The sequence below is a fragment of the Bos indicus x Bos taurus genome, chromosome 9 (genome assembly GCF_003369695.1).
Source record: "Bos indicus x Bos taurus breed Angus x Brahman F1 hybrid chromosome 9, Bos_hybrid_MaternalHap_v2.0, whole genome shotgun sequence".
NCBI classification, from domain to species: Eukaryota; Metazoa; Chordata; class Mammalia; order Artiodactyla; family Bovidae; genus Bos; species Bos indicus x Bos taurus.
This window is the reverse complement of record NC_040084.1, coordinates 74,925,474-74,952,143: the sequence shown is the minus strand read 5'-3', so window position 1 is coordinate 74,952,143 and position 26,670 is coordinate 74,925,474. Positions and strand designations below refer to the sequence as shown.

General features: G+C 43.6%; 1 protein-coding gene across 1 annotated transcript; it reads right to left on the bottom strand.

Annotated features, from left to right (window-relative positions):
- Positions 1-13,127: 13,127 nt before the first annotated feature.
- Positions 13,128-25,487, bottom strand: SLC35D3 (solute carrier family 35 member D3). The gene is made up of 4 exons (XM_027551671.1): positions 23,048-25,487; positions 19,845-22,050; positions 19,326-19,459; positions 13,128-13,732 (listed from the first exon to the last, which is right to left on the bottom strand). The coding sequence occupies exons 1-2, from the start codon at positions 23,487-23,489 to the stop codon at positions 21,221-21,223; spliced, it is 1,272 nt and encodes a 423-aa protein (XP_027407472.1). The 5' UTR covers positions 23,490-25,487; the 3' UTR covers positions 13,128-13,732; positions 19,326-19,459; positions 19,845-21,220.
- Positions 25,488-26,670: the final 1,183 nt, after the last annotated feature.

Here is a 26,670-nt window from a genome sequence, read left to right as displayed (position 1 = left end):
GTCTAGTCTCTGCCAACTAATCCAGCCCCAAAGGCAAATTGCAAACTGCAGACTCCTGGCCTTTTCTACTCCCAGCCTAGTTCTTGGTGGACATTGCCACCTTACGATCCAACATTTGGGAACTAATTCCCAGACCTCTTGAGACCCTCTGGTCAAAACTCCAATAGATCCCCCCAATTTCCATAAGCATCTAAGTGCTGCAGATCTTCCTCAAATGACTGAGCTAGTAAGAGACCTCATCCTTCAGACAAGGGTGTTGTTTAGACAACAAAACCAACAGTCTAAAAACTCACAGTAAATTCGATATCCCAATGAGGGTCAGTAAAGAGATGGCTCTATTTCTTAATTCCCAACTTAAGAGACCAGATCTCCTAGAGAATATATAAATTACTGGAGGTAATCAAACCTACTGATGGCCAATAATCTGAAACGGACATGAGAAAAGTCTGTAAATAAGCATAGATATGAATGTAGTTGCTGAAGGGTATGGAACCAGAAGAACTGGAGGGAGAGGCAAGAAAGACCTCTGGAGGGATGGAATTTGGAAGAATGAAGGATAAGAGCAGACAAGGAAGATCTGTATTACTAAGAGTCCCTCTGTGACAGGTTGCCCCCTCCCAACCTCCCCTCTACATTGTTTCCTCCCTGGTAAATTATATCATGGCTTCCCCAGTGGCACAGTGGCAAAGAATCCACCTGCCAGTGCAAGAGATGAGGGTTCGATTCCTGGGTTGGGAAGATCTCCTGGAGAAGGAAGTGGCACCCCACTCCAGTATTCTTGCCTGGGAAATCCCATGGACAGAGGAGCCTGGTGGGCTACAGTCCATGGAGTTGCAAAAGAGTCAGATATGATTTAGTGACTAAATCTTAAGAAATTATTTCCAGAGCAGCAGATACAGCAACAGGTAATGAGGGGCAGGGGGCTTGTTCAAAGTAGCTGAGCCATTAATGGCTGGGTTCCCTGGTGGCTCAGAGGTTAAAGCATCTGCCTGCAATGCGGGAGAGCTGGGTTCGATCCCTGGGTTGGGAAGATCCCCTGGAGAAGGAAATGGCAAGCCAATCCAGTATTCTTGCCTGGAGAATCCCATGGACAGAGGAGCCTAGTGAGCTATATACTCCATGGGGTAGCAAAGAGTCAGACATGACTGAGCGACTTCACTTCACTTACTCAAAACAAAACAAAATAGAGAGGAAGAGAGCGATTGAGAGGGAATTTGAAGAGATCTTAACTCTGTAGAGAAACATAGACTCAGTCATCAGCCATAAAACACACTGCTCAAACAATCACTCTTATATTCCCATTTTATAAGTAAACATCTACAAAAAAATGGAAGAAGTCTGTGACTAAATAATAATTCTATGTCTCTCACCTAAGCAGAATGAATTTTTATAGCTGTAAGGTAGCTATTTACAGATATTGTTGTCCACAAAAGATAACAAATTTCCTCAATATTGCATTCTCTGTCTGCCCAATAATTTTTTAAACTCAACAATTTTCTTTAATCACAGGGTCATGGAATAAAGATCATTTTCCTTACGAATTAAGATGATATAGACTTTGAAATAACAATAAAGACACTTATCAATAAAGATAAGATTGAGTTTGATCATTTGTCTTTGGATTTTTATCTTCTTTTTTTTTTTTTGGATTTTTATCTTCTATACTAGCATTCCTAAGGAAAAACGGATGAGGTCAAAAACACTATAATTAGCATTTAACTTCAAAGGAACAAACATCTTTGTTTCTGTGGGATTGATCATTGGGCCCCTGATCAGCATCAATTTCATTCTAATGGACACTCTGTTTTCTGTTTTACAATTTACACTTGAATTCCAAGTATTTCCCTTTGATACATTCCTGAAAGAAGATTCAGACAAATTGTCTGTTTTTTCTTTTAAGTATAATATTAAAATCTCCTTCTCTGCCACCCCTCTGGATGCCTCATTAAAATTTTTTATGAGCCATCACCTTTCTTCTATCCATGGAGGTTTTCGACGGGAGAGGGAGGTTGGAACAAGATGAAGAGGATGTTTTCATCAGAGGAGGATTGTTCCAAGATGAAAAAACTCACAGGAATAAATGATGTGTTTCAGAAGAAGGCAGGGAAAAGCAAAGACTGGGAAGATGCTGCTCCTGTGGGTGTCAGCCCCGCCAGAGACACTGCTCACGAGTGACATGTTTCAGATCACTTGACACGGTCATGCAAGCAATAGAAAGTTATATGGTTTTTAGTCTTCAGGTAGCATTGAAATGATAATGTGGGTGGATGGAGTGGGGGGGAAGTGAACTTCTCATTTTGTATTTAAATTACTTTTGAGCTAGTTCTAGACTGTGGAGGAGTCATAAGCTAACCAATTCATACACACTCACACCTCCCCTCTCCTCCACAGCCTCACCAAAGTTTCCCACAGACTTACTGTAGCCAATTCATCACTCACTCAAATTGCATTTATGGAGGGACTGGTACCTGTGGGCATCATGCTATGCCCTGGCAAAACAGATGAAAGAACACATTTCCTGCCTCTAATGGGAAAGTCAGACAAGGAGCCAGATAACTACAATACAGAGAGGGAAGTCTCCTGTTATGAGATGGACGCTATGTGCCAGGCATCCAACCCAGCTGGGGAAGGAGTGCAGAAGGTGAAGGAGAGGGAATTCTTCCTGGAATTGACTGTTTTGAAAGATGGATAGGTGTTGTTCAAGAAAAAGGAAAGATATTGCTAGCAATCCCAGTTGTACAATACCAGGATGTAGGATATGAACTGAAAAAGTTAAATTTGGAAACAGGAACTGGGGCAATCATAGAGGATCTTGAAGGCTACACTACGAGTTTGAACTTCATTCCAAAGTTGATTGGAAGTGATGACTAGTATTTTTAAGAAAGGATTACCCTGATTAGCGGTCACCTCCTCTCTAAATGACACCAATCAGGAAAACTAACTAGGATAAAAGGCAGGGCCAGAGCAGTGAGTGTGAGGACCAAGAAACAACAAATGGTTCAAGAGGATTTATAGGAAAGAGGGGTACCAAAATTGCTGATGGATTGGCTTCTGGTAGAGACAGAAAAGTAAAACACAGCATAACTGGTGGTACAATTCAGGGCTCAGGAATATGGAAAATCATAGACGAGGAGGAAGCGAAGAGAGTGGATGCAGTTGAGATGATTTCACTCAATGAAACATTCCACGGGCGACTGATACAGAGATGTAGAGCTCAGGAGACAGGGCAGGTTAGAAAGGCACATTTGGGTGCCATGTGGCAGGTAGGAGAAGGCCAAGGAGAAACAGAGAGCCCAGAGATCACCTGCATTTCAGGAACCCTAAAAAAGAGACTGAGACAGAGAAGGCAGATGGACAGAACGAAAACATAAGAACCATGTAAAAGCCAAGGAAGGAACATGTTTCAGAGAGAGTGACGGATGGGGACAAATGCCACAGAAAAGTAATGAAGATCAAGCTAAAGAAGGAACTTGGCTCTTGTAAGCACAACATCTTTGAGGATCTCTGCAGAGCAGTTGTAGCGCAGTGGTCAGGCTAGAATCTAGACCTCAAAGACTGAAGACAAAATGGGACAAGGGAAAGCAGAAACGACAAAGCAGACCCGAACTTCAGGAGGCTTAGTATAGAAAGCTAGTGGAAAGAAGGGACAGAAAACAAAAGACTCAGGTGCCCAGGAGGAGTGTGTGTGTGTGTGTGTGTGTGGAAGGGTAGGGAGGGAGAGAGAGGTGAGTTTTGCTTTAAGAAGGTGCTGTCCCCTTTTATTTCCTGCCCACTGAGAACTCTGGGACTAATCTAATCCAATACTCAGGTTTGAAATGAAAGAAGAATCATATATGTGGTGCAGGAATTTATAGAACACTCGCTGCCATCAGAGCTTTGTGTGTTTTCTCCCCTTTATCATCCCAGCAGTTCTACAGCATGGGCATTATTATATTCTCTCTTTAAACTTCTCAGGGAACTGAATCAGCAAGGTCCCTTGGTTTGCCCATAGCCCAGGGTATGTAAACAACTGACCTGGAATTTGGTTCCATTTCTGTGTGAATCTAAAGCACCAAGGCCCTGGGAGTGAGAGGGTCAGCCCTTCTCTAGCAATTTCACCTCTAGGAGCCTGGTTCCTTCTCTGTGAAATTAAAGCTTTGGACCAGGAGCTCACAATCATGTCTTGCTTCTAGGCAGTCAAGACCCAAGAGTTCTGTCCAAGAAGCAAACGGCTCAGTAAGCGAACGATGTGAAAATCCATCTATTTATCTTCTTGCCACTTTAACTCCCATCTACGTACACCTGAGCACACAATTCTATTCTTTTCAAATACCAATTTGAGTCTAGGAGGAATTGAGTTTGCTGCAACCTAAGCAGCTGGCTCGCAAGATGAAAGCCCACTACACTAAACACAAAACCTTTTCCTGGGTAGTTTCAGAAAAGTTACTCTGGAAGGAGATCTTTCTTCTTTCTCTTTATACCAGGTTTCTTAATACAGATATATTTTTAAATGTTGACTTACCATTGATATGTACTATACATTCACAAAGTTGTACATACCCGAAGTATGCAGCTTTATCAATTTTCACAAGATGAACATATCCTTGAAACCAGCACCCAAATGGCTGCCACTTTTTGAAAATTATTTATTCATTTCCACAGTTATAAAGCTTCCTTGGTAATTCAACTCTCTACCTCAGAGTGAATTTAGAAGGGCTAGCTAATTATAGCTTTAACTGTAAAACACTTTGACAAACTTGAAGTAGCTAGAGAGCTGCTTAAATTGATTATAATGTCACATGGCTTCTACTTAAATTATTTCACCTGGGAAAATGTCAAACTGTCCTCATTAACAGATCACAAAGGAGATGTGTTTGAAATTCATTTTAATGGAGACTTGTGCATTTTTTAAACTATTGTGAGGCAGCTAGTAACCTGAAATATTCCTGTTTGAGTTTTGAGTCAGTCTCCTTCCCTTCTCATAGCTCTGTCTACGTTCCTTTTTCTGTAGCTATGGGAAATCTTGTGTTTGAAAGTAATAATGATTTCCCCAAACCTTCATGTATTACAAGTTGGTCATATGGTTGGTTATCACTGGTCCTTGGCTTCAAGTATTGGTTTGCAGGCATCATTAATAATATTTTGTACAAAGCCACATTCATATTTTAACCTTCTCCAGGCATGGGCCACCTTTCAGAGTCTGATCTCAATCTGTGCTGTGCTGTGCTTAGTCATCCAGTCACATTTGATTCTTTGGGATCCCATGGATGGTATCTTTGTGACCCCATGGACGGTAGCCCACCAGTCTCTTCTGTCCATGGGGATTCTCCAGGCAAGAATACTGGAGTAGGTGGCCATGCCCTCCTCCAGGGCATCTTCCCCACCCAGGTATCAAACCCAGGTTTCCCGCACTGCTGCTGCTGCTGCTAAGTCACTTCAGTTGTGACCCCATAGACGGCAGCCCACCAGGCTCCCCCGTCCCTGGGATTCTCCAGGCAAGAAAACTGGAGTGGGTTGCCATTTCCTTCTCCAATGGATGAAAGTGAAAAGTAAAAGGTAAGTCACTCAGTCATGTCCGACTCTCAGCAACCCCATGGACTGCAGCCTACCACGCTCCTCAGTCCACAGGATTTTCCAGGCAAAAGTACTGGAGTGGGGTGCCATCGCCTCCTCCGCTCCCGCACTGCAGGCAGATTCTTTACCATCTGAGCCACCAGGGGAATTCTAGGTTATTTCTAATCTGGAGGGGCATGGTTTGAAACCACTCAGGAGGACTCATCTCAGTGTGGGACAAGTAAGCAGAAAAGCAACTGGTCTCTTTTGAGGATGATGCTATCTCCTCAAGGGGAATGGGGGAGGGAGAACCCCCTATATGACAAAGACTCTGACAGTAAAATCTAGAGAATTTCAGAGTGAGCAGCAAGAAGAAAGGATAATTTAGCTGCACAAGACTTTGGTCCCAGAAAGTCAATAAATAGTGCACCAGCTATTGTGGTTATTCCACAGTGATATGAATGGAGGAATAAAAATGCTTTTTGTGGCATAGAAGAAGGAATCTCCTTAATATTATTTCTATTACTGATGTTTGGTGTCCAATCATTCCAGCCTGACTGGGAATTGCTAGTATGATTGGTCCCCTTTCCATTAGTTCTTTTGATAAATCTAGTCATTTCACATTACCTCTAATAAATTTGTTTTTCTTCCACTTGCCAACCTGTCTGAAAGATCTGGCTCACAATCTAAACTTGAACTATCTGTAGACCAATAGTTCTCAGTGCCAGTCTGTACACCTCTAATATTTTACAGTTAAAGCTATAATTAGAATTAGAATTTAGCCCTTCTAAATTCACTGTGAGGTAGAGAGTTGAATTACCAACGAAGATTTATACCTGTGGAAACAAAGAATAAATAATTTCCAAAAAGAGGCAGCCATTTGGGTGCTGGCTTCAAGGATATGTTCATCTTGTGAAAACTGATAAAGCTGCATACTTCAAGTGTGTACACTATTGTGAATGTATAGTACATATTAATGACAAGTCAACATTTAAAAATATATGTATATTAAGAAACCATAAAAAGATTGCCAGGATAAGGTGATTGAAGATTCATACCCTGAGGATTGAAACTTCAAGACAGGAGTAGCAAGACAATTAAGGAAAGAGGCTGGGCCCTGCCCAGATCATATATTTCTCATTCTTTAAGTCAGGAGACCTCCCTGACCACACAAGCACAGAAAGCCTCTTTAGAGGTCAAAGTGGAGTGATGCTAACTAATGCCAGGCTACCCATAGGCCTTAGTGGTAGAATTCATCTTGGCTAAGAGATGCATGCAAACACATGGGAAGATACTGAGATATACCAAATGCGGACTGTGAATTAGGCAAATCAAAATTTTTGGCCACAGGAAATCCAGAAGGCATGCCTCATATCAATGATTTAAACTGCCACGAGGGGGCAACTCAGGGACTATCCCTCTGAGTCTGCCCATGTGTCTATCCACATATACTGTATTATTTTTCCTCTTAACAAGTACTTATTTGCATCAATACTTTCTGTCTTTGTGGAAATTCTTTTCTGCAAACCAAAGCTCCAGGGCCCTTGTCACTGACCACTGGTCCAGTAGCTAGGATTTGGTGTTTTCATGCTGTGACCCAGCCCCTATCTCTGGGAATCCAAGCCCTACTTCAAGACTTGCAAGCTGAGGCCACTGAAGATCAGGCTTACCAAGACAGTAAAATTTAATCCAGCTTTGGTAGTTACCAACTTTATTCTGCCTTGGAGTAAACATCTATAGTTGGCAAGTGAATAGTCTGTTGCTTTGCTTTGCTTTTGGTACTGATCTATGTACTACTTTGGACTGTTAGGTCACTCACCATGTACATGTCTTATCTTTTCAAGGAGAATGTTAGCTCCTTAAGAGCAGGAACTAAGTCTCACTTACATTTTTTTGTGTGCCCAAAGTGTCTTACTCAACATAGTGCCTAAGAATACTTGTTAACTGGATGATTGGTCCAAGAAAAAACCTGAGAGATCATATTCATATTTTTTAAATTTAGAAATATACTCTCTAATTTTGATCTGTCATAGTAGTTGTAGAAATCCAGTCTTTTTCAAAATTAAACTACTGTTGCAGACATTAAACAATTCAACCATCCAGTAAGGTTGAATATCACTCAGAGAAATTAATACCTTTCCTTTATTATTTCTAATAATCACTTCAGATGAAAGTGAGAGTCGCTCAGTCATGTCCGACTCTTTGTGACCCCATGAACTGTAGCCCACCAAGCTCCTCTGTCCATGAAATTCTCCAGGCAAGAATACTGGAGTGCGTAGCCATTCCCTTCTCCAGGGGATCTTCCCAACTCAGGACCAAACCTGGGTCTTCCACACTGCAGGCAGATTCTTTACCATCTGAGCCACCGGGGATCCATCATAATCCATCTCAGAAAAGATAAGCCTTTTCTCCCATAAGCAGCCAACAAAAGCATCACAAACAAACTAAATGCTGCTCCACAAAATACTTTAGGTCATATTCTTATTCTCAGCTTTGCCAATGTGTACAGTCTCAGGAAAACATCATTTTACATATCTGACAACGAAAATTATTCTCTCAGCCACGTGCAACACTTCTTAAGCAACTCCATGAGAATGACATGAATAGCAGGAAATAAGAAAGGTGCTTTGGGATGAATGGAAATGAACAATGTAGGGACTTCATTGACCTTCTCAGAAAAGACAGTCTTTATAAATCTTGAATAGTGGTATTATTAAGTATTTCATATGCAAAAATATGAATATATCTGTTTTGCTAATTAAGATGTCTGTTTAACACAAGTATTTGGCACCTCATTTAAATAATTATCTACTGAGGTGCCCTGTGCTTCTGTGTTGTATATTAAAAGTGTTCAATCAGGAGAAATTCTAGCCTGCGTAAGAATGTTTGTTAATTAACAAATTTGGAGATTTAATCAGAGTACCTCCGGCTTTGGAAAAATCCTCAAAATTAAGCTAACAAAAATTAGAGCTTGCATTGTTCATCCAGAACTAATAGGCTCTGGCAGGCATTTGAATTTATCCTCAGCCTTAGTTCCATTGATTAAGCCACTTTTAGAAAGCCACCTTTTCTATATTTCCATAGCTGGACTCTTCCTACTCATCCTGCTTTCCTAGTTTCCCAGAGGATCTTTTTCCATTTTGAACCTGCAAACAAAACAACAAAAACCAACTTCTTTGTCTGTGAATGTCCAGCTTGAGTAACAATGACTTGCACAGATTTGAGGACAACATAATTTGCAAGTAAGAAATGCATGGCCAAATTAGTAAAAAAGGAAGAATAAGTAACTAAATGTCTGTGGCATAATTTGGTTTTTAATATTGTGACAACAATGCCATAGCAGGAAATTGAAGGAGGATTTTTATTGCATCACTGCTTTTCAATGTCTGCCTTTGAAGGGCCTGTAACTCCACATTTTCAACACAGAAGGAATTCATGCATTGAGCAAGCACTTACTAAATACATACTAGGTGCTAGAAAGAACATGGTCACTAGAAATACAAAATGAACAAACCCAAACCCTGCTCTTTGGAGTTCAGAATATTGGAGACTCAAATACAAAAACATAAATAAGAACATAACTTTGGAAGATGCGAGGGGAGAGTCCTCTAACAGGTGTTGATATGGATCTTACTAGGGGAGGCTAAGGAAGTTGAATAGGTTCTTCCAGTGTAGATGTGGTAACTTTATTTTTTAAAAAATATTTATTGATTTGACTGTGCTGGGTCTTAGTCGCAGCATGTGGGTTTTTTAGCTGTGGCACGCTAGCTCTTAGTTGCAGCTAACATGGGATCAAACCCAGCCCGCTGTGTTGGGAGCGAAAAATCTTAGCCACTGGACCACCAGGGAAGTCCCCAATGTGGTAACTTTCTAATCTAAACAAACCATTTTAGAATCTGTAAAGTAAATCATTGATTTTGTTTTTAATCAGATTTTGACATGTTAAGCCCTTAAAAATAACCAAGGTGTATACATAGCTCTTAAAACAACAAAAACAAAGAAACATAAAACATTACTGAATCTCTTTGATTATCCCAGTTTTCAAAGAGGAAATCTGAGGCCACCCTGGGTAGTAATGGGAGCCTGGTATAAAGCACGGGCTCCTGCCTTGCAGTTAATTCTTCACACACCTCTTTAACTTCTTCCTAATGTTGAATGAAGACTTGGTAACTAGATGTGATTTCTATTTCAGGAATTAGTCAATTGTCTTCTAAAGGGAAAGACCTCCTTAACTTTTCTTATTGAACCATTAAACCTTAAAATTCTACTGAAACCAGAATTTCTATTAGATTCTGAAACAATACCTCTAACAATATGCACCTTCTTCCTTGCACTTGAGTTGGTGACTACATATTTCTCTATTTATCATCGTGTTTTAATCAAAGGTTCTCTTGGCTGTGACTTAGATTGCGTTAGCACTGTTTGTAATACCTATGGATGCTCAGTCATGTCCAACTCTTTGCGGCCCCATGGACTGTAGCCTGTCAGGTTCCCCTGTCCATGGAATTCTCCAGGCAAGAATACTGGAGTGGGTCGCCATTCCCTATTCCAGGGGATCTTCCTGGCCCAGGGATCAAACCCGCATCTCTTATGTCTCCTGCATTAGCAAGAAAAATTTTTTTTTCCTTTTTTTCATTTTTTTTTTAAATTTTATTTTATTTTAAAACTTTACATAATTGTATTAGTTTTGCCAAATATCAAAATGAATCCGCCACAGGTATACACCTGGGAAGCCCAGAGACACCTTTGAGGTCACTGGTTTACTGCCAATATCAGCAAACTCTTCTGTTGTCCTTAAAAAAGGATCCTTTGTCAACACCAAGAGAACAATACCATTAAGAAAATGGGACCAAAGACCTTAACCAAAGAAGGTATACAGCTGGCAAATAAGCATATGGAAAGAAATCCCACATCACGTGTCATCAGGGAAATAACAAGTTAAAACAACAGTAAGATAGCACTATACAGGTATTACAATGGCCAGGACCTGGAACGCTGAACACCAAATGCTAGTGAAGATATGGAGCAGCAGGAGCTCTCACCCATTTCTGCTGGAATACAAAATGATATGGCCACTTCGGAAGACAGCTTGGCAGTTTCTTTCAAAACGAAACATATCCTTACCATACTATCCAGTAATCATATTCCTTGGTATTTACCCAAGCAGTTGAAAACTTGAGTCCACACAAAAAACTGCACATGCGTGTTTTTGCAGCTTTATTCAGAATTGCTCAAATTTTGAAGCAACCAAAATATCTTTCAGTAGGTAAGTGGGTAAGTAAACTTTGGTCTATCCAAAAATGGAATATTATTCAGCACTGAAAAATAGGAATATCAAGCCAAAAAAGGACATGGAAACTAAAACGCATATTAAGTGAAAGAAATCAGTCTGAAAAGGCAAATTGCAAAATGTAAAACTTTTCCCTATTTGTCTATCCAATTCATTTGAAAATTGAACATTCCTCTTGAAAGAAAAACAGGAAACTAGTCTTTTGAACTGGGCTGCTTGCAATGGGCTTCTTTAAGGCTAAGTATTCTATCATTCCAACTATGTAACATTGGAAACAACCAAAGGATCAGTGTTTGCCAGGAACTGGGAGTGTGTGAGAGGAATGAATAGGCAGTCCACAGAAGATTTTTGGGGCTTGAAAATACTCTATGATATTATAATGATGGATGCATGTCATTATACATTTGTTGAGACCCATAGAATATACAGAACTGTAATGTAAACTACAGACTTGGGGTGATAATGATGTGTCAATTTGATTAATCAATTGTAGCAAATGTATTGCTCTGTGGGGGAGGATGTTGACAATGGGAGAGGCCATGCATGTGTGGGGCAGAGGATAAGTGGGAAATCTCTGTGCTTTCAGTTTCACTGTGAACCTAAAAATGCTCTAAGAAAATAACGGTTTTGCAAAAAGGCATCTGTTTTCTGTTTGTTCACTCTCTTCCATGGTTCCTTCTTCCCTTACTCACTAGGTGCATTTTCTCTCTTACTAAAAAATATATATATATATTTATTTATTTATTTATTAATATTTGGCTGCAGTATGTGGGATCTAGTTCTGGGATCAGAATCAAACCCAGGCCCCCTGCATTGGGAGCTTGGAGTCTTAGCCACTGGATCACCAGGGAAGTCTGCTAAGCTCATTCTCTTGCTCTTTTTTAGTGTTATCCTTGAATGTTACCTGGCTTCCTTAAGATAACAGTGCTGAGTAGCCACTAACTGTTCTGTTAAGACCCACACTTCTCCAAACTCAGCGTGACTGGTATCTCAGGATGTCTTCTTCTGTGGTCCCATTAGGGAGATTGCTGGCCTCCAATGAGCTCAGTCTAGTCATTTCCTTTTTATTAGTTATATTGATCACCACCCCCAGAGGGATGACAGAAACCCTGGCACAGATATTAACTCCACAGTAGAACACATTTGTTCATCAGCCAAGAGCTCTTTCAAACACTGTTCAAAAGATTAAAGAAAGGCCAGGACGACTTCACTCTTCATTTTTTTGTGTGACCTATTTCTATCTTCCCTGGCTGAATTGTTAACAATGTTCTATATTATTTTTCAAGACAAGCATCCTAGCCAAAAAAAAAAAGTTTCTTTATGAACATTTTTTATTGGATTGAGCCACAACAAGTCTCCTAAAACCTGACTGCATGGAGCCCCGGGGCGCCAGAAGTGCTGGGCAAGAGCTCCTTCCTTGCAGAGCAGACCTCCAAACAGTGCACCAAAACTTCCTGCCTCTGCCTTTATGCAGAGACTACACAGCCAATGCCTTATTCAGCAGATTCAATTTACAGCATTTTATTTTTCAAGAATGGCACTTTAGGGAAATCAGGCTTACCAATTGGGCCATCTTAAAAGAGATTATAATTGAATGAGAAAACTGAAGTTGTGCTTTGACTTTTCCTGACAGTCAGTCAACAAATATTAATTGAGTACTAGACTGCGTTCTAGGCAGAGTGCTGGGCAGTGGGAAAGAGGAGGGAAGATTAGACAGTGGAACACCTGCCTTTGTGCGGTGAACTGTCTGGCCTACTGGCCCCCTTTCCACAATCATCTCTCCATATGGTGATGGAATTAAAGGGGACGGTGTTTACTTACAAAGCCATTCACATTTATCACATGGAAGAGGTAGTGCCATCCTATGATTACAGCAGTGCTCTGGAAGGCTTAGGGAATATTAGGTAAAGTGAATTTCCCTTTATACCATCACAATGACAGTAAGTGCCTACTGAAATGGCCGCTTACCAAGTCAGTAATAATGTTTACAAAATATATTGCAGATTTTGGAAGACAGCCACTAGGCAAATTGCAAAATGTAAAACTTTTCCCTATCTGCCTATCATTTGAAAATTGAACATTCCTCTTGAAAGAAAAACAGGAAACTAGTCTTTTGAACTGGGCTGCTTGCAATGGGCTTCTTTAAGGGTAGCTATACACAGCAATTATTGATGAGAAAGAATGGTAGCCCTCCAGAGAACTGGGCAATCAGTGTGAAAGCACTCCACATACAGTCAAGACTTTTGAAATTCAGACATGACCTGTGTTAACTCCCAATAATCCAAGGCAGGGGTGCTATACAGCAGAGATTTATAACTGGTATTATTTTATTCAATCACACCATGGATTAGCACTCTAGATTCATCATAATTATACAAAAAGCCAGTCCAAGACCAATAGCATCTCTCACCCACTGAGAGACATTTGATGCAAGGACACATACACACATATGGCATGCATGATGCCAAATAGCCAAGCAAAAAGCAAGAAATTTGGTCCACTGTCCAGACCTCTCTGAATTAGGTCTTCTGCATCAAGATAGAAAAACATAAAGATTATCAGGTTTTTCAATTTTTCAACGTGTTTTGGCATTTTAGCATCAAATAATTAAAATCAAATTTTCTCTCTCCTGTCACATCACAGGAAAAGGCTAATCCAGAGGCAGAAAAGAACCAAACATATTACAGCATGTGAAGAGATAAAATCAAACGCTTGCCCTTGATAATAAGTTATTGTTCCTTCTGTTGCATCATGTGTATTTTATGGGTTATTTTCAGAATACATCACTGAAGTTAATCCATTGTTACATTCTGGCAAGTTCTGAAGATCTATTAAATTAGTTTGCCATAAAGGATGGATTTCAGAAAAGTGATGGTTCTACTCATTTGCTTTTGAGTTCCAAAATCTTTTCTGTAGTGAAATCAAAGAAAGAAATGATAAATAGACATTACTCAGATAGCTAAGGAAAAAATGATTTTTCTCATTTGAATGCACTCGATATATTCAATTGATTCTGTTGGTGTAAACCATGAACTAATTCTTATTTAAGTTCTACTAAAGAATATTGTGCTTCCCTGATGGCTCAGCGGTGAAGAATCCACCTGCAGTGCAGAAGACTCAGAAGACGTAGGTTCAATCACTGGTTCAGGAAGATCCCCTGGAGGAGGGCATGGCAACCCACTCCAATATTCTTACTTGGAAAATCCCATGGACAGAGAAGCCTGGCTGACTACAGTCCAAAGTGTCACAAAGAGTTGGACATGACTAAACATGCAAAGAATATTGCACTCATTGAATTCTATCTGCTGCTGTCACTTCAGTTGTGTCCAACTCTGTGCGATCCCATAGATGGAAGCCAACCAGGATCCCCCATCCCTGGGATTCTCCAGGCAAGAACATTGGAGTGGGGTGCCACTTCCTTCTCCAATGCACGAAAGTGAAAGTGAAGTCGCTCAGTCGTGTCCGACTCTTAGCGACCCCATGGACTGCAGCCTACCAGGCTCTGCTGCCCATGGGATTTTCTAGGCAAGAGTACTGGAGTGGGAATTCTATCTATTGTTAATGAAATCAATGGGAAAAATGGATAGTAGTAACTTACTTTATATATATATGGCCATCCCTGTGGCTCAGTTAGGAAAGAATCCGCTTGCAATGCAGAAGACTGTTTACAATACAGTAGCCCTGAGTTCAATCCCTGGGTCAGGAAGATCCCTTGGAGAAGGAAATGGCAACCCACTCCAGTATTCTTGCCTGTAGAATCCCATGGACAGAGGAGCCTGGTGGGCTACAGTTCATAGGGTCATAAGAGTCACAAGACTTTGTGACTAAACCAGCCACACTCTTATATACAGTCCTGTGCCTTCAGTAGTTCTGTAAATTAAAATGACGTAGCAAGTATAGGAAGTCTGGAGTCCTGGGACGTTACACACGGAGTGTTGGTCAGGATGACAGTGAGAAGGAAGAGAAGAAAAAGAGTAGGAGGAAGTCCTCATTCCCTGCCTATTTTTTTTAAAAATCATTCTTTCTCACTGTGACAAGTGAGATGACAATGTTTTTTGGTGAGAATACTGGCTAAACTGCTGAACTAAAAAGGAGCTTGAATACAAAATCTCAACAAAAGTGCATTTCTCTCTCATAATAATCTTAAAGTAGGGGTGGGGTTGTAATGGTAGAAACCCTCACTCACAGGAATATTCAGTTTATTAGTTTTCTTCTAAAGACACTATAACAGGATACTATAGACTGGGTAGCTTAAACAATCAACATGTGTTTCTCACAATTCTAGAGACTGGGAACATATGAGACGAAGGCATCAGGAGATCCAGTGTCTGGTGAGGGCCTGATACCTGGATTGCACATGGCCAGCACCTCTTTATGCTCACCTGGCAAAGAGCAGAGACAGGAGGCACGTTCACCTGTGTTTTCTTATAAGGGCACCAATCCCAGGTAAAAGAGCCACACCCTCATGACTTAATCACTCCAAAGGCCCAGTCTCCTAATACCAATGCCTTGAGGATTAGTATTTCAACATATGAATTGGGGGGTGAAGGAGGGAGACATTAACATTCAGCCCATAATAATGTACATTGTTTATTATCTGTTTTCTTTTCTGCAGAGGTGATTCTAATCTGCTTGCTCACGAACAAACTTCTGTTCCAGCAGCCTCACTGACACAAATGTTTTCACTGTGGGTTAATTTGCTTTTTTCCTATTTAAATGAGGTTGGAGTTCTCTGATGGCTCAACAGGTAAAGAATCCACCTGCAGTGCAGGAGACACAGGAGATGAGGGTTCAATCCCAGGGTCAGAAAGATCCTCTGGAGGAGAAAATGACAACCCACTCCAATATTCTTGCCTGGGAAATCCCATGGACAGGGAGTCTGGCCGGCTACTCAGTCCATTGGGTAGCAAAAAGATAGACATAACTGAGTGATTATACACACAAGGATCCTTTCACTGTATAAGAGCAATTTGATCTCCTTCGCTAAACACTTTTTATTGACACTTTTGCCCCTTTTTCATCTTTCTGGATCATTTTTTTTTAACTCTTGGTGACTATGGGAAACATTGTCCAGTTATGTCTTTCAGATAAACTTTAGAAGATAAACCTTAGAGTTTTTATTGCCCTTAACAAAGAATGTTTGGCTAGTCTTCATCCTCAAATTAGCCCTTTTGGAAGTAATCCTTCATGTATAAAGAAATCACCAATTACATTGACTATAAAGAAATAGTTTTAAAAAGGAAATAAACTGTTCAGAAGTTGGTATATAATATTTACTTATTTAAGTGTTTGTTGAATCAAGGAATAAATTATAGGTGGATGGATTAAAATTGATGTTGCAATGAAAAAACATTTCGTTTTTCAACTGTATTTTCTTTCTGATGCAAAATTAACTATCAAATTTGAATTTAGTATCAGTTGGGAAGATTTGGCTTAAAGAAAAAGAATGCCCAGCTACAAGTGACTTTAGAATAGGAATTTGTCCTCTCCTGTAACAAGATGCCTGAAGTAGGCAGTTTCAGTGCTGCTAAATGAGCAGCACAATGAAGGCATCAATAAACAGGCTTTTCCCCTCATTTTCTTGTTTGCCCTGAACACATCACTGTTCACACTAGGATTGTCCACTTGAGGCTGCAAAATAACTGCCATAGTTTCAGAAATCACATCCCTACCACTGCATACAAAGGCAGGATAAAGGGTTAAGAGCATCTTCTTATCATAGAGAACTGGCCCAGAACCCCTTTCCTAGCATACTTACTCATTCATCTCCTTCTCTAGCTGCATCACAGGCTCTCTGCTAAGCCAATCATTGGCAAAGAGCTATGGGTCCTCCATGAAGGCTTTAGAAAAATGATGATTAATCCAACAGGGGGTTGACCCACCTTCCCTGAGCACATTGCTGCTTGTACTCAAACAAGTTTAGAGTTCTGTGTTCAAGGAAGAATGTGGGAGGGACTGGGAGCCAACAGGTGGGCCGATAGCCAACTTTGCATTAGTTACAAACTTTTCCAGAATAACTTTCTCTATCTATCTAAGCCTCCTATATGTGTGCATGTGTGTGTTTTGTGTAAAAAAAATTTAAAGCCTGTTTATATTTTTGGCCACACTGCATGGCATGTAGGATCTTCCCTGCTACCAAGGATGGAACCTCTGTCCCCTGCAGTGGAAGTAGAGTCTTAACCACTAGACTACCAGGGAAGTCCCAGGGATGACATTTTTGGATAACTATGGCTTTTCCACATTCTTGGAAGAGAAGAATTATATTGTCAAATGATTTCTCTTTTGTTTTAGTGCCACAGCTCTTCCAGGTACTTCTTCAGAAAAATAATAGGAAAATAAGCATCTTGGGGGCTTAAGCCTAGGGTAACGTGTGACTGTGGGGAAGGCACTGTCCTGGGCAGGAGCGGGCCCCACAGAGCAGCAGGCAGGGCCCAGGTGACAGAGGACCACTCAGACCTCAAGAGCAGAGACTTCCGATACCGACTTTTAAGTTTTCCTTTCCTGCACTGAAATGTCCTTAGGATAGGTAGTTGTAAGCATTCAGTAAATCTTATCAACTGCATCCCAACATCAACTTTTTATTATTAATAGCAGTAGCTGGTGTTAAAAAAAAAAAAAAATGGAGCACAGGAGCAGGTTAGGGAGAACAGCTTGAAAGAGCAATTTCAGGACAGCAGAAAGCATTTAACCAGAAGAAGCAAACTCATAGAGGCTGAAAGTTGGTTAGCAATGCTGGGGGCTGGGAAGATTCAGGGAAAATAGATAGTGACTTCTAACGGGTACAGGATTTCTTTTCAGGACAATGAAAATGTTCTGGAATTAGACAGTGGTAACAGTGGTACCATTCTATAAACATGCTAATGACTATCATGCACTTAAAATGAGCAAATTTTATGGTATGTAAATTATATTTCAATAAAGTCTTTTTTTTAAATGATCAACACAGCATCTGGGAACAGGAAGTAATCAGCAACACTGAGCATGCTCAGTGAATCCTCAGAAACACTAGTCTGAAGGTCTGTACCTCTCAGGGTTATTTAAGGTGAAGGATTAAGTTGACTTGTTTGAATATTAAATGAATGATGGACTGGAAAGTCTAGAGATCTTGGGGACTTGGTTATAATAGCAATAGAACCCCTTTCTTGATTCTGTTTTCATGGTACCTCAACTGCTCTCTGGGTCCCTTAGTGCTCACAAACAGGAAACTGTTCATACACACACACATATAGGTTGTATCCTTTTTCTTTCTGAGGACAGCAGACTCGATGGTCCTCACTGAGTTGCAATGAACAAGCACTGGAACTACCCACCAGCACTCCCACATTCTCCAGCTTTATGATGTCAGGTTGAATGTATCTCACCAAGAGGCAGGATAGCATAATGGTGAGACAGACAGGCACTGGAGTCAGACTGCCTGGGTTCAAATCAGCTCCCACATCTACAGGTCACCAGCTAAGAGGTCAGGGAAAGTTCCTTAGCTCTCCACACCTCAGTTTACTCCTTGTATTATTGGGATAATATTAATGCCAACATGTAGAAATACTGTAAGAATTACATGAGTTAGTCCATGTAAAACACTGAGAACTGCACCTAGCACCTAGCAAGGACTATAATAATAAATCTCAGATATTATTTATAATAGTGTGCAATACAAAACATTGCTCCAACACCCAATGAGTTTGAGAAGCATGAATGTAGGATTCAACTGAATTGTAAACTGAAGACAAAGATGATAGGTAAAACCATGGTTTGTTTAAGACCATGGGTGATACAGAGTAGATGGTAATTTTTAAGAGACCAGAGTGGCAAATCTAATCCCTAGTCAAGGGTAGGGGTAAAAGCTTGTGTTGGTGAAAAATGAAAAACAAAACAAGCAAAAAACAAACAAAAACCTCTTCTGGTCCTTTTACCCCACCTTGTTGCTAAAACCCAGTCATTCATATTTGTGTCACTTGTTATTCTTTGTTATTGAAAGTGGCAGAAATCTCAGTGACTAAAGCAAATAAAAACAATTTAAAAAAAAGACCTTGTTTTATATCTGACAATCAGGTCTAGTGCTAACTTACCAGAAAGTCATCTGAATGCCAGGGCCCTGGGAAATCAGGACTCAGGACTCAGTCTCTCTCTCTCTCCCACGCTGGTCCACCTCTCTGTGTTGATTTTTCCTGTTGTATCTTTTCCTGGCAGTAAGATGATAACAGCATGTCTGCCCCACCCCCACCCCATCCTTCTGGGTTCAAGTCCAGTGAAAGGAAAAATGTTATTGTTGTTTAGTTGCTTAGTTGCATCTGACTCTTTATGACCCCGTGGACTGTAGCCCACCAGACTCCTCTAGTCATGGGGTTTCCCAGGCAAGAATGCTGGAGTGTGTTGTCATTTCCTTCTCCAGGGGATCGTCCCAACCTAGGGATTGAACTCACATCTCCTGCACTGGCAGGCAGATTCTTTACTGCTGAGCCACCAGGCAAGCCCAGAAAAGAAAAATAGGAAACTTAAGTCTTACCAAAAGTACCTTTGCACCTCCTTGGCTCCGACAGTTCCCATGACCATCCTTGAATGAATGGAGTTCATCCATCCAAGTAAAGGAAATGCTTCCACTGGATTGGTTGGAGTGTCTCTACAAATGTTTCTACAAGTCTATTGACAGAAAAGAGTTAATCTTTTTGTAATAAATGCAAACCCACAGTTTTAACCAAAAGGGAATTTTTTCAGTGAAAAACAATCATTTTATTGATTTGTCTGATAGTGGACTTAAAAAATATATACTTCGTTCGGTTTTGCTGCTTTTCACAAATTCTCAGCTTCACAGAGTAGCTACAGGATGTTGCCTTCTGGCATGCTGGCATTACCTTTAATGCTTATTTTGAAAGAAGTCATTATAACTCTAGTCAACCATTTCTAACTGCAGCCATATGACAGCTCCTACCACTTAAATGGCTTCTAGAGGTGACTACGGAAACATCAATTGCTGATGAAAACAAGCAAGCCAGAACCAATCATAAACCGTCACGATGACACTTACCAGCTTGTAGAGAAAAACTGATGCCTCTGCTTTTTGCTTGGTTTTCATCTTTGGAAAATGAAGAAAAATAAAGTCTCAGAAACATGCTGGCAAATGATGAGTGTCTTCACCTTCCAAGTACACTCTGGGAGGGGCTGACAGGAAGACTTCCCCTGGCTTCCCGCTTTTATTACGTTTCAAACTCCATCTTAACTGAAGTCAGATGTGGATGGCTCTCATAAGGCAGCATGAGGCAGGACTTAATTCTACTTTACCTTTCCTTGACTGGAAAATGAGAGTGTTTTTGATGTGGTTGTTTGAAACCAAACTGCCATGCTAATTTAGAAGTTCCTGATGGAGGGTGGGCCCTGTGCCCCAGATACTAAACACCACTCATAGGGGGCAAACACAAGCCACACAGCAACAACAGAACACAGGTGTGTCTAAGACAAATTTCTAACAATATACCTTTTAGTAGAGACTCATACTTTATTTTGACAAATTTAAGATAGAAAAATATCATAAAGTGAATATAGCAGTTGCTCTTTTTGTAACACGGTTTAGGATGTGCAGTGCGACTTGAAAGGCCTAGCTTAACTGAACGGTCTCATTTCTGTTTGGGTTTCAGTTAACACTGAATTATACATCAGCCATTGCATTTGCTTGAAAGAATACTGGACACAGTAAAACTGTTTTTTAAAAAGGTTATGGCATTCAATAACAAATATTACAAAGCAATGAACTAAAAAACCTTTCAAATATTTTTAATTACTAAAAGCCAACTTTAAACTTCATGATTAAAGCTAAGAATTCAGTTTCAAAATAGTTTTAACATTTTCTACCAATAGAAGAGTAGAGCACTTATATATTTTTTGAAAGTAAATTAGAGTAAACATATTTCTGGTGACTTTAAACAGTAAACATTAATTCAGTGTATTTAAATATGTCATTTCAATAATATATTCTTCCGAAGTGGCCATAAAAACTATAGTTCAAACTATCGTCAAAAAGGTGCCCCTGCATGTAATCTTTGAACTTAATTAAGTGCTGCCATCATCTCTATGCTCCATCTTTGGAGGGGGTGGTTGAAGGACTCTCCATACATGCAGATATTTGGTTATGGTCATAATGACCAAAAATGTGCTAGGAATCTGCAGCTGAAACCCTGCCTTTGTTTCTTAGTCACCTTCACATTCTTTTGCCTCTCTGATGCCTCTGGTATTCTCAGGCTAAAAAATTCACGCGGGTACAACATTGTTGCAGTCAGGCATTTCAGCTTCTTTCTTTGCTCCCCTTCCCCACTCAAAGCATGAAACTGGGCGGCTCCTCATTAAAATATGTCATCTTTCACATATAAAATAAGTGTATGTACATATATACATACGTGCATTTCCTTTTCAAGGACTGGGTAACTCCTCATTGTCTATCAAATAATCCTTCTTTACATACTTGGCTCCCCTAACTAACCTCCACACTTCGAGGTAAGCATCCTTTAATGAACTCCTGCCCACTTCTTCAGGGCTGTCTGAGATCTGCGAGCTCCTAGCCATCAGCGAGACCCCTCTGGGGCTGCCCCTAGCCTCTTGCCCATCCCGTTGAGTGGAGCCACCTGCTGCCTTCCCACCTTCCGACCCGCCATTTCCACCCTCTGCGGGCAGCTCCTCCATGACGAATGGCAGCTGATCTCCACTTGGCTGCGCCTCCTCTCCCCCCGGCTGTGTTTCCAGGTCCTCGTAGTTGATCTGCTTTCTAGTTTCCAAAAATTTGGCCGCACAGTAAATGATGGAGCCCAGGGTGTTCACCACGACGCCAGCAATGAATAGAGAGGTGGGCTCCACGTCGCTGAAGGCCACCATACCCACAGTGATGGTAGCGATGCTCTTCACCACTCCCACGAAGCTGGTGGTCACCGCCGAGTTGATGTAGGTGCAGTGCAGCGTGGTGAAGTTCATGGCACAGCCGATCAGGATGCACGCCACGAAGATGGTCACCATGGCCGGGTCCTTCCAGCCGGGGAAGGTCCAGGCGTGGATCGAGTCGGTGCTGGCAAAGGATAAGACGACCAGCAGCGGGGTGGCGGACACGGCGATGACGTACTGCGCGGTGAGCGGCCCATGCTCCGTGTCTGCGCTCGCCTTCTGGATGAGCACCAAATAGGCGGCGTGCACCAGCACCGCCAGCACGCCGGTGACGTACCCGATGGGGTCGCCGGTCAGGTCACCGGCTCCTGGAGTGCATCGAGAGAGGTCCGAGGAACGTAGGGCAGGAAGGAAACAGAGAAGACACTGGGTTAGCGGGAGTTGGCATCCACGGGGGGCAACGGCGTAGGCTGGAAAGTAGGGTGTGCGCCCTAGCTCTACCCACGCGTATCGAAAGGAAAAGCCAAGTACAGTCAATTGCCCAGTTCAAGGCAGGAGAGGCGCGCCCTCCCTTCCTTATCCTCGGGGGCGTCCCGTCTACCTCTCTCCAAGACAGAGGCTCAGGACAGCACCGATGCCCTCGGAGTAGGCGCTGTGGCTTCCCCGAGCTGGCACGGGTGTCGCCTGGGCACGTGGTACGACTGCCGCCTCCGTGGGGCACAGAAGAGAGAGGGGGGTCCCGGCTCGTGGCTTTCCCCGGGCAGCGTGGGCATGGGGAGACCCTCGAAAGAAGGTTGCCCGATCCGCAGGCACCCATCTCGCTCAGTCCTCCACGCCCAACCTGCCCGAGTCTCAATCCGCCCACCTCTGCCTAGAGTCTGCAGCCCCCTGCGCGGCGCCGGAGATCCCAAGCTAGCCTCGGGGCTCAAACTTGGCTCGCATCGTCCCTGCCCACTCCGGCCCCGCGTGACCCAGGGAAGTTCTCGACCCCCACCTTCCGTCTCGGTCTGGGGGCTCTAGCTCCCAGGCTAGGGCGGCTCGCCCACCCCCTCCCGGAGGAAGGAAGAAATAAAGGGGGAAGACGGAAGGGGGAGGGCGAGGAGGGAAGGGCTTTAAAGAGCGAGACAGGGGCGGGGGTCGGAAACCCGGACTAGTAGTGGGAGTGAGGGCTCTAAAGGAGGAGGCCGGAGCGCAGAGAAAGACTCGGCTGGGTCTCAGGGGTCCCATCTGCTAGCGGAGCCACCGCGTTCAAAGCTCCCTGCCTCAGTCTCCCCATCTGGAAGTGAGGGCTTTGCACTGAGTGATCCCTGAGGTCACTGGCTGGTGGGGCGGGGTGGGTCGGGGGTCCGCGCGGGTCCAGCTCACCTGCCAGAGCCGCGCCGCAGGTGGTGATGAGCACGGCCGCGAGCACCCCCGGCGAGGGCGCTCCGTTCTTGAGCACCAGGACGCCGATAAGCATGGTGACCAGGGGCAGGCAGCGCTTGAAGACCACGTACATGGGTAGGCTGAGGCCGCGCAGGGACCAAAGCGTGAGGCTGGACTGCAGCGTGGAGAGCACGGCGACCCCCGCGAAGGAGCGAGCCAGGTTCAGGCCGAAGGGGGGCACCGCGATGAACCCCAGGCGCCGCAGCAGCTCCAGGCTCAGCGCCGCGGTGGAGCTGGTCAGGCACTGCACCAGGGTCAAGAAGGAGAACTGGTAGCGGCTGATGAGGAACTTAAGCAGGATGTTGAGGGAGCCGGAGAAGACCCCGTGCGCGATGGCCACCGCGATGCCCAGAACGCGGCCCCGGCGGCACAGCTGTCGCATCGCGCCTGCCCCGCCGCACCCGGCTGTGGCGAAGCTACGGGACCGGCTGGAGGACAGCGTGGAGGAAGGCCGGGATGAGCCGCTGAGCGAGGGCGGTAGGGGCGCCCGCCCAACACCGCGGCGAAGGGCAGGGGGCGCCGGCTCGGTTGCGGAGAGAAGGCAGCTCAAGGCAGGCGTCCTCGCGGCTCGGCGGTTCCGCGTCCGACTGCCCCGCAGCTCCGGGGAGGCAGAGACGGGGGCGGGGGACTCCGAAAAGTGGCAGAGGTGGGGGGCTGGTCTGAGAGGAGTGGCGGGAATCCTAGCGACAGCGACTTGTAAGTAGGTGACGAGCGGCGATGGGTTGTGTCCCACGCGGTTTCACCTGCAGGGAGGACGCTCTGCGGCTGGAAACCTCGGCAGCTGCCGCGAGGGGGACCGGACCTGCTCCCCTCGGGCGCCCCAGCACCCACCCGGGTCGGGTGTCGGAGCGCGGGCCCCTCTTCTCCTGCATTGCCAGCCGCTCGCGCTCGTCCCTCCTTCCCGGATCCGGGCTGGGGGATCGCGGACACAGCTAAAGATTTTAGAAACAACAGCGTTCCGGGGTCGCGCCGCGTTTATTAGCCTCAACGAATGAGAGCGCCCTCAGCCCCCTTCCCCGCGAGATGCAGCGGCTTTTCCACCCACGGTTTCTCCCGGCGCAGCCGCGGGACTGTTCAGCTGCCGGCCAGGGAAGAGAGAAACTTCGGTTCCCGCGGGTTTCGGGGCTCCCGGATGCTCGGATGCCAACGCCCCACCGTTGAAGGAACCCAGAGTACCCCAAGGACGCCACCGGGGCGTGCTTCACTTAGGGCGCGAACCGGTCCCTTCCAGTCTCAGGCGACGCGCTCTCCAGTCCTTGCTCCTTCTACGGAGGGACCTGGGATTACGCTCGCGGCTAGGAGCGCAGGGATGTTACGGGGCGCGCCGTGGCCTCGCGGGGCTGCAAAGCCTGGGGGCGGGGGGCATGGACGTCTATTGCAAGCGAGGCAAAGATGTGAAATAAGCCAAAAAGCAGACTCTGAGTCCAAGTAGCGTCTAATGGTTCCGGAGGATCGCCGGGGCGCCGGTTCCCAGGGGTGAGCCGGGAGCGACTGGAGGCTCTAGGGGTTGCGGGCGTGGAGGCTGGGGAGGGCACAGTCCCAGGGGCGGGAACCCGGGATGAGACTTGATAACAGCTTTCTCTGGATCCGCGCAACCTACAGCCCGCCACTTTGGAAAGCAAGACAACCCCTACCTCCTGGCTCCCCGGCCCAGGAGATGTCCGCCTCCCACAGGACTGGTGGACTGTTTACTTCTTATTTGACTCAGAGTAAAATAATGAAATTCTTAATTTCTGCAGGTGCAAGACTTGTGTGTCCCATTAATCTGAATTAAGTTTTCTGTAAAGTAACGTCCGGACCAGTAAACTCAGCATCAGAGGGGTTCGCCCAGCCGAGGTTACCGCTAAGAGTGAGCACAGTTTAGTTTTCGTGCTACTTAAACAGGATAGGCTTGACCAGGGCTTGGGAGCAAGGAAGAGGGCTCGAGATCGCGGCGCCCTACCTCTCCGTTTCCTTCACTTCTGTTACCCACCAGGATCCCAATCTTCTAACTACGGCAATAACCTAATACACACGATACATTTCCCCAGCAGTTCCTTTTTTGTCCTCCACACTTCCACCGCATCATTTCCAGTCCAGATGTTGAAGCCGCGATTATTACTGGTGCCGGAAGAAAAAGAACAGTTTACGTCGGGGATAGGTACCATCATAGCGATCTTTCATCTTAGCCAGCTTTGTGTGTGCTGGGAGCTCACGTGGGTGGGAGAGACAGACCTGTCTCTAGCTGGGATGCCCAGGGCCTAGTAAGGCCACCTCCCTGCCCCCCCACAGGTGAGTGTATTCAAGAAAATGTTTTCAGAATGGCCCATGTGCCAACTTTCCAGGAACAACACTGGATAGTATTATAGTTACATGCGTGCTTCCGGTTCCCTGGGGAATTCGTGGGTTTCTGGGTGGGGTTTTTTTTTTTTTTGTAGCTACAATCTTTGGTTACACACCATTGGCTATTTCAGGGACTCTGTTCTTCAACTGTTGATGTTATTTCTTTAGAAAATGAGGTTTGAAGCAACAGTTGAAATTTGTGTGTGTAGTATAAGCCTATATTTAAAGTACACTCATAAAAACTTTGAAAATTAATTTTTTAAAGACAACATCAGCAAATACCACTGTTCTACTTCTGGGGGCTGTTCCAATCAAAGAATGGTGGTTTTAAGCCATATTAAGTGAATATAAAGAATTGTCTGCACAGACCTAGTTTTGGAATGATTCATTTCTGCCAGCAATTATAATTGCTTCCATTTGTGATGCTAACATTAAGTAAAAGATTTGAGGCTGATTCAGCTATCTTACTCTTCTCATTTAGGCAAGAATATTTAGCTTAATTTGAAACCTGCATTGGCATGGAACAGTGCATTTTCTCCACTTTACTGCAGATAATTCTTTTCCATTAGGGCTTTCATTTTTTACAAAGTTAATACCATCTCCCACACCAGTTACTAGATAAGCTCCTAAAAGAAAAAAATGGGAAATCTCCTGAAGAAAAATGGGGGGTGGGTGGGAATAAGAATACCATTTTTAGCAAGGTTAATTGAACATAAATGTCAATCTGAAGGTCAAAAACTTATTTGACCTACTGGTATCTAGCGTCCATTTTCTTTGGAGCCACACAATATATTTTTACAATATTAAATAAATCCTTTAGTTTGTTTATTTGGTGAATATATCCAGCTAGTGTTTTGTACCAAGCCATCTCTTAGCCACAGAGGATTCAGAGATAAACGCCCATCTTAGTCCTTAAGGGATTCACAGGAGGAGATAAGGTAACACAATGACACTTATACAACAGTGGGGGCTTGTGCCAGAAACAGGGGAGCGCCAAGGAGGGCGGCAACATCAGCCTGAGAAGTGCATCAGAGAAGGCTTCCTGGAGAAGAAAATAAGGTCTTATTTCATGATTTTAATTGCAAAAATAAGGCATGCTCATTATACTATGTAAGAGGAAAACAAAATTTATAAAGAGAACTTGCTGTTTCCCATATTTCCCACCCCCAGCCCCACTACAGAGTTGGCTACTGTTAAGAGTTTGACATGAACATTTCAGTTTTTCTTGTGCATATATGGAT

What these genes read in the sequence shown, in the direction of transcription:
- SLC35D3 (XM_027551671.1), bottom strand. Translation starts at nt 23,489, where the DNA reads ATGCGACAGCTGTGCCGCCGGGGCCGCGTTCTGGGCATCGCGGTGGCC. An exon ending in CTGCGGCGCGGCTCTGGCAG is followed by an intron (nt 22,051 to 23,047) that starts GTGAGCTGGACC and finishes GATGCACTCCAG; the next exon opens with GAGCCGGTGACCTGACCGGC.